At 42.5% G+C, this 17,013-nt stretch overlaps 1 protein-coding gene across 1 annotated transcript; it reads left to right on the top strand.

The window, feature by feature from the left end:
- The first annotated feature begins 10,736 nt into the window (after positions 1–10,736).
- Positions 10,737–16,129, top strand: LOC131381721 (small integral membrane protein 30). Its single transcript, XM_058430260.1, has 2 exons — positions 10,737–10,758; positions 15,524–16,129. Exons 1-2 carry the CDS (start codon positions 10,737–10,739, stop codon positions 15,787–15,789), a joined length of 288 nt encoding a protein of 95 aa, XP_058286243.1. The 3' UTR covers positions 15,790–16,129.
- Positions 16,130–17,013: the final 884 nt, after the last annotated feature.

Raw genomic sequence — 17,013 nt, 5'->3', positions numbered from 1 at the left:
CAAGTACCTGGGATTATAGGCATATGCCACTATGCCTGGCTAATTTTTGTATTTTCGGTAGAGACAGGGTTTCACCATGTTGGCCAGGCTGGTTTCGAACTCCTGACCTCAAATGATCTGCTTGCCTCAGGATCCCAAAGTGCTGGGATTACAGTTGTGAGCCACAGCGGCTGGCCTTTTTTTTTTTTTTAGTAGAGATGGGAGTTTTGCTCTGTTGGCCAGGCTGGTCTCAAACTCCTGGCCTCAAGTGATCCCCCACCTCAGCCTCCCAAAGTGCTGGGATTATAGGCTTGAGCCACCATGCCCTGTTTGTGCATGTACATTTTAAGAAACATGAAAGGACACATGAAGATATTAGTGCATTTATTTATTTATTATACTTTTATTGAATGTATAGTAAATGTTGATATTTTGTTAGATCACTGGGATTTAGACATCAGGAATCTCGGGAAGATAAGACTAAGAAAATATAATACTGCTTAATCAGAGAAACAATGGTGGTGATCATTGGTTCATTAAAATATTTAGCAGATACTGAGAACCTACTAAGTGTTGGGTCTGGAGAGCTTGTTTGGAGGGCTCATTAGTGATGGAAAGCTTCTGAAACTTCTTGGCTAGAATGTCTTTGTTCATCTGGGACCATCCTATTTGACAGAAAGAATGGAAGAGACACTCAAGGAGTAAAGAGAGAGGACAGGGACATCCCCGTGTCCATTCAGCTCAGCCAGGTCAACCCTGGTGAGCACTAGGGTGAAATGTCATAGCCATACTTACCTCCTGTCTTACCATTTGCCAGGCATGCTGCTGGTCCAGTGATGGCCAAGATGAATAAGACACAGGCCCTGCCCTGAAGCAATTTACAGTCTAGTGCAGAAGGGCAGCATAAGCAACAAATTACAATCAAGAGACATGTACACTATGGGAGAAGAGCGAACTTTGGTGGCATAAAGGGAGGGATAGCTTATTCAGCCTGTTGGAGCTTGTCATAGAGAGCTTCACAGGACAATATGATCCATCAGTTGGGTCTAGAAGATAGGCAGAGAGATGGAGGACAGTACATTCTAGTTTGAGGAAACAGCATAAGCAATTGTTCTGAAATAAGAAACACTAAGATGGTCACAGAATTTCAAGGAGTTCAGTGTGCTTGGACTGCAGGAAGCTGGTTGGAGGACTGGAACTGTAGAGATAAATATGCACCTGTCAAGAAGGTCCTTGTATAACATGCAAAGAAATATGGATTTTAACTAGGCTTCTAGTTTCTCAAGCTGGAGGGCCTGAGAGTTCCTGAAGCCGCAGAATAAACAAGCACCTTTCTGCAGGATCAATTTTGCTTGAAGACTTGGGGAAATGTAATTTTTACTTCAAAACAAAAATGGATGTATTATAGAATAGAATGCAAAATTGCCAAAAATAGGAAGAAAAACAGTGACTTAAAAAGAAACTTCATGCTGAGGGCGGGGCCTTTCGGATCCTGCTCTTCTGAGTCCTCCCAAACCTCCAGTTTCACTCTTGCATTAGGAGTACTTAAATAGAGGAGTTTGAGGAGTTCTGTTAACATTAAAGGAAGGGTAGTTGCTGGACTTCCAAGCTTCTGGATAAGTCTGGCTAAGAAAATAGTTGTCATGGCTTTCGGGACAGTCAATTTGAAAGCTCTGATATGAGCTCTCTAGAGAAAAGCTTATAATCTCAGCTATATAAGCAGCAAGGAGGAAGAGATGCTGGTGTGGAGGCTGGCGATTTTGTCTCAAGATCATCTGTGAAAATACCTGAAAGAAATCTTAAGGCAGGGTAAGCACATGTTTGAGGGGGTGCTTCTATCAAAAAAATTGTCCATCGTTCACCTCAGCTAGAAAGCTGCTCCGAATTCTCCCCTGTGAGATTCCTTTCTTATGGCTAAAACCTGGTATCCCAAGCACCTGCTTTTTAAATGACAACACTCCCAGGAGATGCAATGCGGTTGGCCATTAACAGTTTAATGAACTATTACACAAGTTTAACAGACCATCAGTTCTGTCTGCACTGGGAGTTCTGGACCCTTGTTGGCTGGGAAAGGGGGGTGCCTGGCAGGGTATTGAAAAGGATAAAGCAAAGATGCGAGACTTCTATTACTTTGTAATTGTGTCAAGATTTGACGATGAGAAGAAACTCCACAGTGATTATAGTGATATTATTGGTGACTAGGACTCAAGAAGGAGGTCAATATAACAGTGATGGCACTTGGCCATCGGTCCGTCTCCTGGGAGTGAGAGGAAAGGGCAGGAAATGATGAGAGGGAAAGAGAGATACTAGGAAGGGAGGAGAAAGAAGAATGAAGCTGCATAAAAAGTGTGGAGAGGAAAAATGTGTGATGGGAAGAGAGAAAAGCCGGAAAGGCTGCTGGAGAGTCAGTAGCCTCAGAGGTGGCAGAGCTGGAGTCAAGCAGAAAGGATAGACCATTACTCTACTCATTTCCACCCACTCATGCCCACCCCTCTTCCCCTCTGTCAGAATCTAAATAATCAAGATCTCTAGGCTGTATGCAACTATTGTACAAACTGGAAAAGGATGCCCTCTCTGGGCAGGCACAGCACCTTGAGTAAATGGCTTCACAAACAAAAGGTGCAGAAAAACGTCTTTTCCCTCAGGCAGAGGTGAAGTGGGGTCTGGATAGTTGTTAGCCCTCACTTCCTGGCTGGGTACCTTTGTGCAGTACACAAATGTGCAACCTTACATGGCAGCTCTATCTATAATCTCATCATAGTAATATGACCATTGTTGCATTTTGAAAAATAATGGCCTAAATTGGTGAGAATCTTGACATCTAAGATTCCAAATTTTGATGTATTTTTACCCTTATACTGCTTGGGGTGGGGGATCCTGGATAAAATATTGGTCCAAATACAGTGTTGTTTGGTTTTATTATGTATGGAAAAAGTAGAAGAGATGTCCAGAATCTGGCAAAGGACAGGAAGGTAAAACCAAAAAATACACATGCAAATGACCATGAAGCTGACATGAGGAAACTGGCTAGGACCACAAACATCAGTAAGACCAGAGAGGTTGACTTACTTGACAAAAAGTTAAACAACATCAAACTGCCTGACAGTAATACAGCTCTTCTACTTTCTTAGAACTTCCCATGTCTAATGCATCAATGATTTTCACTTAGCCTCTTCCAGACTGAGAGTTGGAACATGTGGCACCATCTTCATTTGACAATTGGATAAACAGAAGTACAAAGCTTTGGTTGTATAGGAACAAAGAATGTGTATAGGAAAAGTGAGCATCTCCATTTCTGTGCTGCTTCCTTCTAATTCCAACTTCTTTCCAAATCTATGACGTTTTCACTTTATCTACAAAGAACCTATTTCCCCCTGGACACTAACAGAAAACTCTCCTGGAGATTTGCCCAGGTTGAAAAGCCATTCTATTAAAAGATCTGATATTTGGTCTGTGAATTGTCTACTAATGCTTTGTCTGGAAGCTTGGGCTTCAGCTTCACCCTTATAGCTCTTCTTCCTTTACTCAACGACTTCTTCAGTTCTTGTCTTTTGAAACTTAATTCATATCTCAAAGCTATACTATCCCTCAGGAGGAGAAACATGAAGAGATTTCTGTGTTCTGAAAGCCGACTAGGATATCCATATTCTTCTATGCAAAACTGGGTAGCGTGAGGAATTGCAAATTTTAAATGCTGTTTTCACAAGGAACTGAAGCTGGATCTGAGTTCCCTCAGAACAAAGAGAGAAGTTAATTATTGCATCAAACTTCGAAATGAGAGACAGAAAAAGAAAATAACTATTGGATTTTAAAAATGAATTTCCCTTCCGAACTCCAGAAAAGCATATACTCTGAAAAGTATATACTTTTCTATTGAATGTGACTCCCAGGGCTCACTCATCTCTAGGACTTGAAAGCTGAGGCTTTGAGAAAAAGAAGGAGGGAAGGAGGGTCAGGAGAGGAGTCTCCGAAGAAGCAGCCAGAAGCTTGGCACATTATCGAAAATTTGTAAGCGAGTGTTCAACAAAGACATTCTATTGTTTAAAAACCATTTCCATTAACGGGATGTTAGCAGAAAGTAGAATAGTAAAGTAAAAGCACTAAACTGTATCAATTTTCTCCAAATGCTATTGATCAGAAAGTGTGTTTGAATTATAGTCACTTATTTAGCTGTAAATTGTCTGTTAACAGTAATTGATTCTTAGTTAAGTTGATAGCAAGTAGAATTTCAGTACAAATTTACTTCTATATACCTTTTTCCCAGTTGCAACTCATGTTGAGGATAACTGGACAAGGCCAGCATTAGGACTAGGCCTAGGAAATGGAGATGAACTCCAGGGCAGAAGTAGTGGTTTGCCCAAGATGGCTTCAGAGGGATAAAGGAAGAGGAAGAAAGGAAACCCGGGCTTAACCTAGAAATGTACCCCATCTTTGTGAAGATGGAGGAAGTGGGACAGGCTGTGTTTATAAAGGGTTGCTGGCAGGCGCTTGGGTTGAAATTATGGTTGGAGGAACTAAAGTCTTAACCTTGGGTTTTAGGGAGATAATTTACTATCTAAACTAAATCATGGTTACCACCACAGTTATTCTAGTGACTATGTTTCTGTGCGACACGCTCTGATATGGAAGACAGTGATAACATCAGAGATGCATTCACTGTTTACATGGGCAGGGTGGGCTCTGAGGGCTCTGGGGTAGGCTCCGTGATTCCTGAAGCTGAAGACTCAAGGGCTGGCCACAGCGCTGGGAAACTGAGCGTGGCCAAAGAGAAGCCCTCCCTCACTGCTAGCTATGGATTTCTTCAGTCCGCTGCAGAACTCACTGCTGCCCCTTGTGGACAAGTGGTCCATGGAGCTTCTGGAAGAGTCAGTGGGTGAGGCTGGGAGTGATGCTGGGCAGAATGGGTCCAGATGACAGGGCACATTTGTCTTCATGCTTATGGGATCCTCCTGTTCATTTGCTCCTGATGTGCCCTTTTAGCGACATCCAACTACCTGTGGGGTGACAGCTGTAATACTTGTGCACTTGGCAAGACGTATTTGATAAGCTAAAGCTAAATTCCAAAATTCTTTCAGATTATTATAAGAATTTCAATAATACATTTGTCAATGCAAGGAAAGGACAAACATTTAGGTTAAATACGTAAGCTCAAATTTCAAATTGAAATATCTGAAAATATTTTATTTGGGTTTCATTCAAATTTGATACCCTGTATTTTTCTCACAACTGTATTTTTTTTTTAACCAAGCCCCATATGGACATCCACAAACACCTTTTAGTTCATCCTACTTTTTTCTCTGTGCTAGGACATAAAAGGTTTAAAAACAGTTGGCTAGGGGACTAGATATAGATATACAAAAAAACTCCAACAAAACAAAAATTAAAAAACCCAGAAAACCTCTTTGTGTTTGGTTGCCATCTGCAATAAAGCAAGACACACAGTAAAGCATCTAATGAATATTCAGGAAAGGGAGATCCTGAAAAACATTTAGCAAGCAAAGGATGGAAAATGGAATTAATTATACAGTAACCTGTTATTACTAATTTAAGATGTGTGAAATGCCATTAACATTATCTTCATTTGGCTTGCTGTCTTTATTGTTTCACATTAGTGAACACAAATATATTTATATGCACTTACATAGTAACCATTTTACTATCTATATGTATCCCATAACATTACGTTATATGCCTTAAGTATATATAATCACATTTATTTTTAAGGCTGGATGCACTGGCTCACGCCTGTAATCATAGCACTTTGAAAGGCTGAGGTGGGCAGATCACTTGAGCTCAGGAGTTTGAGATCAGCCTGGGCAACATGGCAAAACCCTGTCTCTTTAAAAAGTACAAAAACATTAGCTGGGCGTGGTGGCAGGCCCCTGTAGTCCAGCTACTTGTGGGGGCTGAGGCAGGAGGATTGCTTGACCCCCAGAAGTTGAGGCTGCTGTGAGCTGAGATTGTGCCACTGCACTCCAGCCTGGGTGACAAAGTGAGAATCTGTCTCAAAAAAAAAAGCATCTACTCGGGCCGGGCGCGGTGGCTCACGCTTGTAATCCCAGCACTTTGGGAGGCCGAGGCGGGCGGATCACGAGGTCAGGAGATCGAGACCACGGTGAAACCCCGTCTCTACTAAAAATACAAAAAATTAGCCGGGCGTGGTGGCGGGCGCCTGTAGTCCCAGCTACTCGGAGAGGCTGAGGCAGGAGAATGGCGTGAACCCGGGAGGCGGAGCCTGCAGTGAGCCGAGATTGCGCCACTGCACTCCAGCCTGGGCGACAGAGCGAGACTCCGTCTCAAAAAAAAAAAAAAAAAAAAAAAAAAAGCATCTACTCTAAGATACATATTCATTACAAAGAGAAAAATTACAACGTTACAGTGGGGAAAGCTGGCTAACACAGCGACTAAGGTTAACATCACCAGCAATAATGTTGGATACCAACATCACAAGACCCCCCCCCCCCGGAGCCATGCTCTGAGAAGGGCTGAAAATGCATGCACTCAATCTAATTATGAAAAAGCATCAGACAAACAAATTGAGGAAAAATCTACAAAATAACTGGCCGGTACTCTTAAGAAATGTCAAGTTTCATTAAAGACAGGGTAAGATCAGTTGCTATCACAGATGAGAGGTGACTAAGGAGACATGACAAGTAATGCAAAGTGAAATTCTTGGATTGGATCCCAGAACAGAAAAAGAATATTAGTGGCAAACTGATGAAATTTACATAAAATCTGTATTTTTTATTTATGTTTATTTACTTATTTTTCAAGACAGGGTCTCATTCTGTCACCCACGCTACAGTGCGGTGACCTGATCTCGGCTCACTGCAACCTCCCCCTCCTGGGTTCAAGCGATGCTCCCACCTCAGCCTCCCAAGCAGGTGGAATTACAGGTGTGTGCCACCAAACCCAGCTAACTTTTTGTATTTTTAGTAGAGACCGTATTTCACCACGTGGGCCAGGCTGGTCTCAAACTCCTGACCTGAAGTGATCTGCTCACTTTGGCCTCCCAAAGTGCTGGGATTATAGGCGTGAGCCACTGCGCCTGGCCTAAAATCTATATTTTAGTTAATAGTATTGTACCAGTATATCTCTTGGTTTTGATAATTGTACTTTGGTTATGCAAAATATTATCATTAGGGAAAATGAGTGACGGGTATATTTGATCTCTCTATTTTTGCTACTTTTCTGCAAGCCTAAAATTACTTCAAAATAAAAAGGTAATAAAAATCCTTTTAATCTGATTTCTGAATTCCTTACTCTGCTGTATTGAGTCCTTTTATGAAGATTACTGATCCATTTGTTTGCCAAATCACAAGGCTCTACACAATTGGCTCCAACCTATCTCTGCAGCCTCATGTACACATATCACTCTATCTACCTTCTGGCCATACCCAACTTTTGTCTCAGAAACATATGTATGCCTTCATATCTCCTGCACTTCTGGACTGGGTGTTCTCATTGCCTACAAAGCTCTCCCTCTTCACTGCATGGGGAAATCTATTAATTGTTCAAGACTCAGTTCATGCGACTCCTTCTTTGTGATGCCTTCTTAGATTTCTTCTAACAGAATTATATATTCTCTCCTTTTTTCCCCAATGCTTGTCGAACTTCCTTCTATTATACCACATATTAATTTGTCCACCTATTCATTAAGCAACAAATATTTTGGAGTATCTGCTCTGTGCCAGGCACTGTGGTAGGTATTGGATATATGTTGGTGAATAAAATAATATAGTCCTCCCCTTCATGAGTTTATAGTCAAGAGGCAAAGACAGAAAATAAACAAGCAAACAAATTAATAGATAAATATATAACTAAAAATTGTGGCAAGGGCTATATAAAAAACCCAATAGCACATAAAAATAGAGAGTAATGGGGTAGGATGGGTAGACATTTTTGGATAAGACAGAGAAGGCTTCTTTTAAAATGACCATTCATTTCATTAAAACATTCTCATTAAAAAATTCTGGTAATACAGAAAAGTACAAAATTCAGTATAAAAAATTACCCATAATGCCATCACTCAGAAATGATAATCATAATCATGTTTTTGTTTTTTTTTTTTAACAACAGAGTGCTCTGTTGCCCAGGCTGGAGTGCAGTGGTGCGATCTTGGCTCACTGCAACCTCAGCCCTCTGGGTTCAAGCATTTCTCCTGCCTCAGCCTCCCAAGTAGTGGGACAATAGGCACGTGCCACCACGCCCTGATAATTTTTTGTGCTTTTAGTAGAGACAGGGTTTTGCCACCTTGGCTAGGCTGGACTGGAACTCCTGGCCTCATGTGATCTGCCTGCCTTGGCCTCCCAAAGTACTGGGATTGCAGGCGTGAGCCACCGTACCTGGCCCATAATCAGACATTTTAATGCATATATACATACAGCAGGATAAATGTACAGATCAAAGTGATCATACTGTTCATGTTGTTTCAAATAAGTATTTAATAGATACTAGGTTTTTAAATTTTTTTTTCTTTTAAGATAGGGTCTCACTCTGTCACCCAGGCTAGAGTGCAGTGGTACAATCTCAGCTCACTGCAACCTCAACCTCCCGGGATCAAGCCGCCCTCCTACTTCAGCCTCCTGAATAGCTGAGACCTACCATGCCTGGCTAATTGCATTTTTTGTGGAGATGGCGTTTTGACATGTTGTCCAAGGTGGTCTTGAGCTCCTGAACTCGAGGCGATCCACCCACCTTGGACTCCCAAAATGCTGGGATTATAGGTGTGAGCCATCATCCCCGGCTTGATAGATGCTGGTTCTAAGACAATGATTCTCAATCTTGGCTGCCCATGAGAATGTCCTGAGGTGTACAGGCATAAAGTGCAGAGATGGGGGAATCAGCTCTGCCTGCAGTAGGAGGTTGGGACAGGGACCACTTTCTGGAAGTGGAAATGTCTACGCTGGGCTTTGACCTGTTTACATGATTTCACAAGGTTGAAAAGGAGAACCAAGGACATTCCAGTGAGATGGAACAGCTCAGGGGCATGGAGTGAGGGAGGAAGTAGTCTAGGACTCTGCACAGGGGTTCAGTGCTGTGGGCTGGGAACTGTGGGAGTCATGGCTAAATCAAGACGTGAGGCCCAGGTGACAAAGGGGCTGGTGTGCCACTCTAAGGAAAGATTCGCTGTCAGTCTATGTAAGGAGGTTAGTAATATAATTATCTCTGTTACTATTGTTTTTTTTTGAAATGGAGTCTCGCTCTGTCGCCAGGCTGGAGTGCAGTGGTGTGAACTCGGCTTACTGCAACCTCCGCCTCCTGGGTTCAAGTGATTTTCCTGGCTCAGCCTCCCAAGTAGCTGGGACTGCAGGCCCGTGCCACCACGCCCAGCTAAGTTTTGTATTTTTAGTGGAGACAGGGTTTCACCATTTTGGCCAGGATGGTCTCGATCTCTTGACCCGCCCTCCTTCGCCTCCCAAAGTGCTGAGATTATAGGTGTGAGTCACCGCACCCGGCCCCTGTTTTTATTTTTAAAAAATCAGTAAAGAAAGCCAATTAAGCTACTTATATGTTCCTTAATCAAAGTCTCCTGTGACATATTCTTCCTTGACTTTCAGTCTCATTAAACATTTATCTAACATAATTTTCTATGCTTATTAGAGCAGAAAATGAATCTTGTGCAAATCAGCTTTTTGCTCTTTTACTTAGTTTCAAGAAGACTCAGAAGCAGGCATAGGCCTAATTCAATGCCTTTCCAGATGAAGAAAGTCTAGCTCTTGGTGGATTTCCAGATTTCAACTGCCTCTGAATTCTTGGTGATCATGTTACCCCATTCATTGTTACTCCATGGTGGACTTCCCTAATGCTGACCAGCCTCCCCTGAGTAGAGGACATGTTCTTCCAGCCAGATTGGACTGCTCCCAGGCCCCAGCTGGGTCCCCACCCCAGTGCCTGCTCCATGCCAGGGGCCATGTTCCTGTCTGTTTAGGCCCAATCCATCTAGAGGCCACTTGACATGCTGAGTGAGAAAAAGCCAGCTGGTGTGGCTTGAATGTGTGAGCGCAGGCAGAGGTAGGTTACATAGGATTTTCACATAGCTTTTATCCCAACTACAAAGAGAAAGGAAATGCCACTGTTCTACCGCCTCACACTTGTGGCAGGCCAGGCCTCACTAACAGCTGTTTCAGCACTGACTGAGTGGTTAAGTTAAATATTAAAAGCCAGCGCCCTTATACAAAGGCTGGGATGTAACAAAAGCCCATGAAGAGTTTTGCCTAGGCCTTTCCTGGGCTCAAAGCATGACCAAATAATGAAGGAATTCTTACTAGGACCCATTTAGGGTTAAACAAGTTTTATTGTGGGTCTGAAGAAACTCCCCAGGCCTCCACAAACAAGTTTATTGGGGGTCTGAAGGAACTCCTCAAACCTCTGTGATTTAGCAGGAGACAAGATAAGGGTAATCACCCCAGCACCTGGACCCATTTAGATTAAGTAAATTTACTGAGGCTTCAGAGAAAGGTCTTCAGAACTCAGACCTTAGTTATAGATTAAAAGAAGTTAATCACGTATGTCTTTAGATGAATGTATACTTACATGTAGACATATAGCTTAGAAGGTATATCAGCTCTGGAAAACTTTGTAATTTTGAGTTGGTCTGACGATAATTTCCAGGCCTTGTCTCTGTAGTTGGTTACAGAAATAAAAACTCTCTTCCTCCGCAGTTCATCTGCATCTCGTTATTGGGCTGCGAAAAATAGCAGCTCGACCCTCAGTTTGGTCCAGGAACACACTGACAGTCTGTTCATAGCCACAGAATGACCACAAATAGTTCTAAAAGTAACTTTGATAAGCAGGATTTAATGATTATAATTATAATACTTGGCTGCAAATAATGGGGACCAATTACTGGTTAAGAAAATCCCAGTTTGGGAGGCCAAGGCAGCCGGATCACTTGAGCCCAGGAGTTTGAGACCAGTCTGGGCAACATGGTGAAACCCTGTCTCTACAAAAAAATGTACAAAAGTTATCCAGGAATGGTGGCATGTGCCTGTAGCCCCAGCTACTCAGGAGGCAGAGGAGGGAGGCGGAGGTTGGAGTGAGCTGTGATTACACTACTGCACTCCAGCCTGGGCTACAGAGTGAGTGAGACTCTGTCTCAAAAAAAAAGAAAAGAAAGAAAATCCTTGATGTCATTTCAGCTCTGATAGTGACTCTTTCTGTGGTGGTGGGAACTTGGTGGCCTGACTCATCTTTTCCATATGGATAAATGGAGGCTACACAGTGATTCCAAATTCAACTGGAGAATAGAAGGTAGAATTTGCCGTTCCTTTAGGGAATAGAGAGGTCTTAACTTCAGATATGTTCTTCCTAATTAAAAAAAAATCATATACTTATCCAAGACTTTAAACATGACAGATGTTGTGCTGAACCTTAGACCCAGTGAATTAGAATCCCGGTGCTTGAGCCCAAGTTTATGTATACTTTAAAACTCCACAGTTGCTTCTAATGTGCGTCACTGATTGAGAACTGCTGTGCCAGATGATTATCAAAGCCCTATTTAATTTGGCACAAGATCTCAAATAAGAATGGGGACTGGTGACATCTATTTTTGCTTTTGAAATTGCTTTCCCTAAGGTCTTAATTTTGAAGCACTGCCTGAAAATCCTGTATTTTGCATTTCTTTTCCCTTTAACTCTCTTGAATAAACATCTTGAACTAAGCATCAGCAAAAAGAAGCAACGATGATTATTGTCTTTAGTCTCTGGAGTTTTGCCTTTACTTAAATTAGAGGAATTTCCTGATAGATTCATTTGTTATGTCACTTCACATTTTTATGCGAGGGAAGCTGGTTATGGGGTTCTTATCAGTGTACAATCTCTTCTATAGGACAAAGGCAATAAAAATCATCACCAGCACAAAAAACAACTCCATGAAGCTACAGCACAATGAAAATGTTGTCTTTAATCTTTCTCTTGGCCAAAACAAATTCAAGTGTTTATTGTCTGTGTATTCTTTACTCAAAATAAAGAGAAGGTTTTCTACTTAGTCATATGCCGTAATCATTCCATTAATCAGAAGTATCAAAGAAAGCCTAGATGACAGTTTTAACTCAGAGTGATAGATGTTAATGTGGCTCTGAAAGAATTTAATTTCCTGATCCAGGAATTAAACATACTGAAGTCATTTGCTTGGACTATCTATTCTCTCCATGTGTTGACTTAAATGTAAGTACATTATTGAGTTTCCTACACCTTTTATAGAAGCAATAGATGCCAGTATCCATTAGAGGAGAAATGCAGGACAGTGTGTCTAAGATGTTTTGGATAAATTCAGGAATGCTCTCACCAAGAGGTTCATGTACATTTCCCTTCTTACAGATAGGTAGAACCATGTGACCACTTTTGGCCAATGAGCTGTGTGAGTGAAAGTGACTTTTCACTTCTGGGCTGGTATGAGCTCTCTTTGCCTCCCATAGGCACTGAGGATGTTCAGCTAATAGTGCCTCCATGAACCTGGGTCCCCAAGGGACTACACGCAGCAGGGCTCCCCACCTGCAATGGGCACGTAGTGTGAGTGAAAAATTAACCTCTGTTCTATTGAGCCACTGAGATTGCAGTATAGCCTGCCCAGACTTGACCAGTGCAGGCATTAAGAAGTATCAAAAAACATCCCAAGACAGGGGCTCCCTTGCTATGTTTTCTTCAAAATGATCTGTGTTGGGAAGATCAAAGTCAAACTTGTGGGGAGAGGCATGGATGGGAGCAAGTATACAATTTATTTCACCGACTTTTTGGCCAGAGTTCTTTGATGCTTAATTAGAGAATAGCTACTTATTCAGAAATGTTAAAACTATTTTACAAATGTGCTGTATGTCCTTTCTTGATCATTGTTAATATTTTTTTGGTAATAGCAGTCTCCATTATATCCTTCGGAGTGGCTGGAGTGAGGAGGGCATGGTGGCTCACACCTGTAATCCTAGCATTTTGGGAGGTTGAGGTATGTGGATTGCTTGAGCCTAGAAGTTCGAGACCAGCCTGGGCAACAGGGAGAAACCCTATTTCTGCAAAAAATACAAAAATTAGCTGGGCTGGTGGTGTACACCTATAGTTCCAGCTACTCTTGGGGCTGAGGAGGGAGGATTGCTTGAGCCCAGGAGGTTGAGGTTGCAATGACCCATGTTCACACCACTGCACTCAAGCCTGGGTGACAAAGTGAGACCCTGTCTAAAAAAAAACAATAAACAAAAAAAGAGGTTGTTGGGGTGTTTTGTTGACCAGAGCCTGAAGGAAAAATTGATCTGGTGTTGCTTGGTGCCAGTCTGGCTTCTACTTTCTCCTTTTGGCAACTCCAACGATACTTTACTACCTCAGGAAGTCCGGAAGGACTGAGTACCTCACACTCATCTTAGAAACTGCTTAAGCTTCCACACCCTCAGGACTACGGTTACAAAGACCTGCTAGGCTGGGGGAGGAGTTCTTTCCAGCTTTGCTCTGGTGAATAATCCCTTCAGAGCCTTTATGCCAGTCCAGGACCTTTAGCAACAGAAATTAATATACACCTTTCGACAATCCCTGCCTTCAATCTGCTTATGATCTACCTGAGGAAAAGGACATAAAAACAAGGGTAGAATAACAAAATGAGTGAATATGTACAGATAAATAAATGAGTGGTCAAAAAAGAAAGCTGTGGAGATTCCTACTCAAAACAGTGACTGCAGGCTGAGGGAAAGGAGAATTTGACCTATGTCTGAAGAGATAAGTCAACTTTTGACAGATGGAGGTGGGCATACAGACAAGTGGAATGGTATGTACAAGGGCATGGAATGGATATGCAGGAAGATTGGAATAAAGCAAGACCTGGGAGAATTTGGGGAAAAGCCTGGAAAGATAGGTTGGGAGAAATGCCCCACAAGTGTTCCCAAAGCTGGAAGAGTCTACAGTGTTCCCTAGCATGCTGTTGGCATTGCTGTAAACACACAAGTTAAGGGCAAGATTCTTGCCAAGAGAATTGATGTGCATATTGAGCACATTAAGCACTCTAAGAACTGAAATAGCTTCCTGAAACGCCTGGAGGAAAATGATCAGAAAAAGAAGGAAGCCAAAGAGAAAGGCACCTGGGTTCAACTGAAGCGCCAGCCTGCTCCACCCAGAGAAGCACACTTTGTGAGAACCAATGGGAAGGAGCCTGAGCTGCTGGAAGCTGTTCCCTTTGGATTCATGGCATAATAGGGGTTAAGAAAAATAAAAGACCTCTGGAATGTGAAAATGTTTCTCTTCATTGAGTAGAAGTGTGATGTCCCCTTCCCCAAAGAAATATTTAAAGCAAATTTTAATTCTGTCCTTATTCATTGTGTAATGCCTTTACTATTCAAATTTAATATATTTCTTGCTGAAAGATGTGAGGTGGCAACAAATTACTCAATTGGTTAGAAATTGGCCCGGTATTATTTATGAAATATTTGTACTGGTTTGAAGATAGTCCCTCTAAATCATCATGGAAGAAATAAAATAATTTACACACACACAAAAAAGATAGGTTGGGAGCAGACTGTGGAAAGCACTGGATATTGGACTAAGGATCTAGAACTTTTAGCTTTTAGATATTTTCAGCATCTAGCCACGATTTATTTATTTATTAATTTTTTTTTTTTTTTTCCGAGACGGAGTCTCGCTGTCCCCCAGGCTGGAGTGCAGTGGCGCGATCTCGGCTCACTGCAGGCTCCGCCCCCCGGGGTTCACGCCATTCTCCTGCCTCAGCCTCCCAAGTAGCTGGGACTACAGGCGCCCGCTACCTCGCCCGGCTAATTTTTTGTATTTTTAGTAGAGACGGGGTTTCACCGTTTTAGCCAGGATGGGCTCGATCTCCTGACCTCGTGATCCACCCACCTCGGCCTCCCAAAGTGCTGGGATTATAGGCGTGAGCCACCGCGCCCGGCCGATTTATTTATTTATTTATTTAAGACAGAGTCTCGCTCTGTCGCCCAGGCTGGAGTACAGTGGTGCGATCCCCACTCATTGCAACCTCCGCCTCCCTGGTTCAAGCAATTCTCCTTGCCTCGGCTTCCCGAGTAGCTGGGATTACAGGGCCCGCCACCATGCCCGGCTAATATTTTTTTGTATTTTTAGTAGAGACAGGGTTTTGCCATTTTGGCCCTGCTGGTCTCGACCTCCTGACCTCTGGTGATCCACCCACCTTGGCCTCCCAAAGTGCTGGTATTACAGGCATGAGGCACCACTCCAGACTCTTTTTTTTAAGCATGGAGAGTATCATAATCCTAGTGGCACTTAAGTAGCAGTAGCCTGTCGCCAGGAGCAAGGTTCATTGGAGGGGAAGGACATTGAGGTTAGGATACTTTCTTGGCAGACAGTGGTCCTGTGTGGAGAAGGGGGGAGATAAGAAGGTTGTGATTACAAAAGGGGGTGCAAAGTGAGTTTCTATAATGGCTGCCTCCTGGAAGGCAGTGTCACATGGAACCTGTTAGTCTCAGCACCTGGAGCTCCAGGAAGGAAAAATTTCAAGTCAGATAGAATTCTACATATACCATTTCTTTGGAACCTTCAGCCCTCAAGATTCCAACATCATGATCTGAATTTCAGCACAGTTGCCTTAGTCCTCATGTCACTGTTTTGGTGCTGCCTGTGTGAAGCAGTAGAAGCCGGTGATGCAATTGCTCTCTTGTTAGGTGTGGTTCTCAGTGTTACAGACATTCTTGCTTGCTTGGGGGTATATGCACGAAAGAGAAATGGACCTACTGAATCAAGCCTTACCCTGAAAGGCTTTGTGCTGTTGAGGCTAAACCTGAGCTTTGGTGAAAGTTTCCAGGAATCAGTAAATAGGGGAGTTTTATATTTTTCATTGTTTCCATGAAATGGGAACAACAAAAAAAGTTTTCTTTACAACAAATAATGCACAGAAAAATGCAGCCTATAATTTGTATTTGCTGGTTAGAAAGGAGGTCAAGGAAGTAAGATGGCTGATATTTACATAAGTAATATTTCATAGTTTTAGAATTCTCAAAGCACGTGAAATAGGAAGAAGGAAGTTCTTGCCCAGAATCCTAGAAAATCACCAATATTCAGTTATAATCACTACTTCTTGAATCGTTGAGGAGTCTTTTCTCCATATTTTGATTTGATTTTTGTTTTCTTATCTTCCAAGTTAATATTGTATTTAGATATCAAATAGCCAAAAAGGGAAACTTTTATCTCTGGGGAAAAAACATTTAGAAAAATGTATTCAGTGTATCTAATACTGAGGTGCAGGAAAGATTTAATGTAAATAAACACTACAGACATTGACATGGAAAAGATTTAATGTTAAAGAAAAACACTTTATATCAACTGAGTAACATCCTCCTGATGAGAAATACTGTATTAAATATAAATCCATTATGTTGTAAAAGAAAAAAAGGGTGGGGTGCAAAGCTGACGATATTGCATCAGTGATAATGGTAATGATCAACGTGTTAGCTTGCAGAGAGTGCCAGGCACTATCAAAAGCATTATATACTTTAACTCATTTAATTCCCATAGAAACCTGTGAGGAAGGTATTATTATTTGTATTTCACAGGTTTAAAAACACAGCCGGGCGCGGTGGCTCACGCCTGTAATCCCAGCACTTTGGGAGGCCGAGGCGGGCAGATCACGAGGTCAGGAGATCAAGACCATCCTGGCTAACACGGTGAAACCCCGTCTCTACTAAAAATACAAAAAATTAGCTGGGCGAGGTGGCGGGCGCCTGTAGTTCCAGCTACTCGGGAGGCTGAGGCAGAAGAGTGGTGTGAACCCCGGGGGGCGGAGCCTGCAGTGAGCAGAGATCGCGCCATTGCACTCCAGCGTGGGCGACAGCAAGACTCTGTCTCAAAAAAACAAAAAACAAAACAAAACAAAAAACCACAAGGGAGTTTAAGTCACCTGCCCAAACTCTCACAGGTGGTAAGATTTGGGGTGCTCTTCAGTGACTGCCAGGGTTGTTCTTCAGTGACTGCCAAGGGATGGAACTAGAGAGCGATGGTAGAATCCAGACTTTTTGCTGAGCTTCTCTGCTGGGAGGAGAGGGGATGCTAAGCCTATTTTGGGTGAAACATCCCC

Source organism: Hylobates moloch, unplaced genomic scaffold, assembly GCF_009828535.3.
Source record: "Hylobates moloch isolate HMO894 unplaced genomic scaffold, HMol_V3 SCAFFOLD_2, whole genome shotgun sequence".
In the NCBI taxonomy this organism is placed as follows: domain Eukaryota; kingdom Metazoa; phylum Chordata; class Mammalia; order Primates; family Hylobatidae; genus Hylobates; species Hylobates moloch.
The sequence above is the reverse complement of the archived record's forward strand: the minus strand, read 5'-3'. Positions and strand labels throughout refer to the sequence as shown.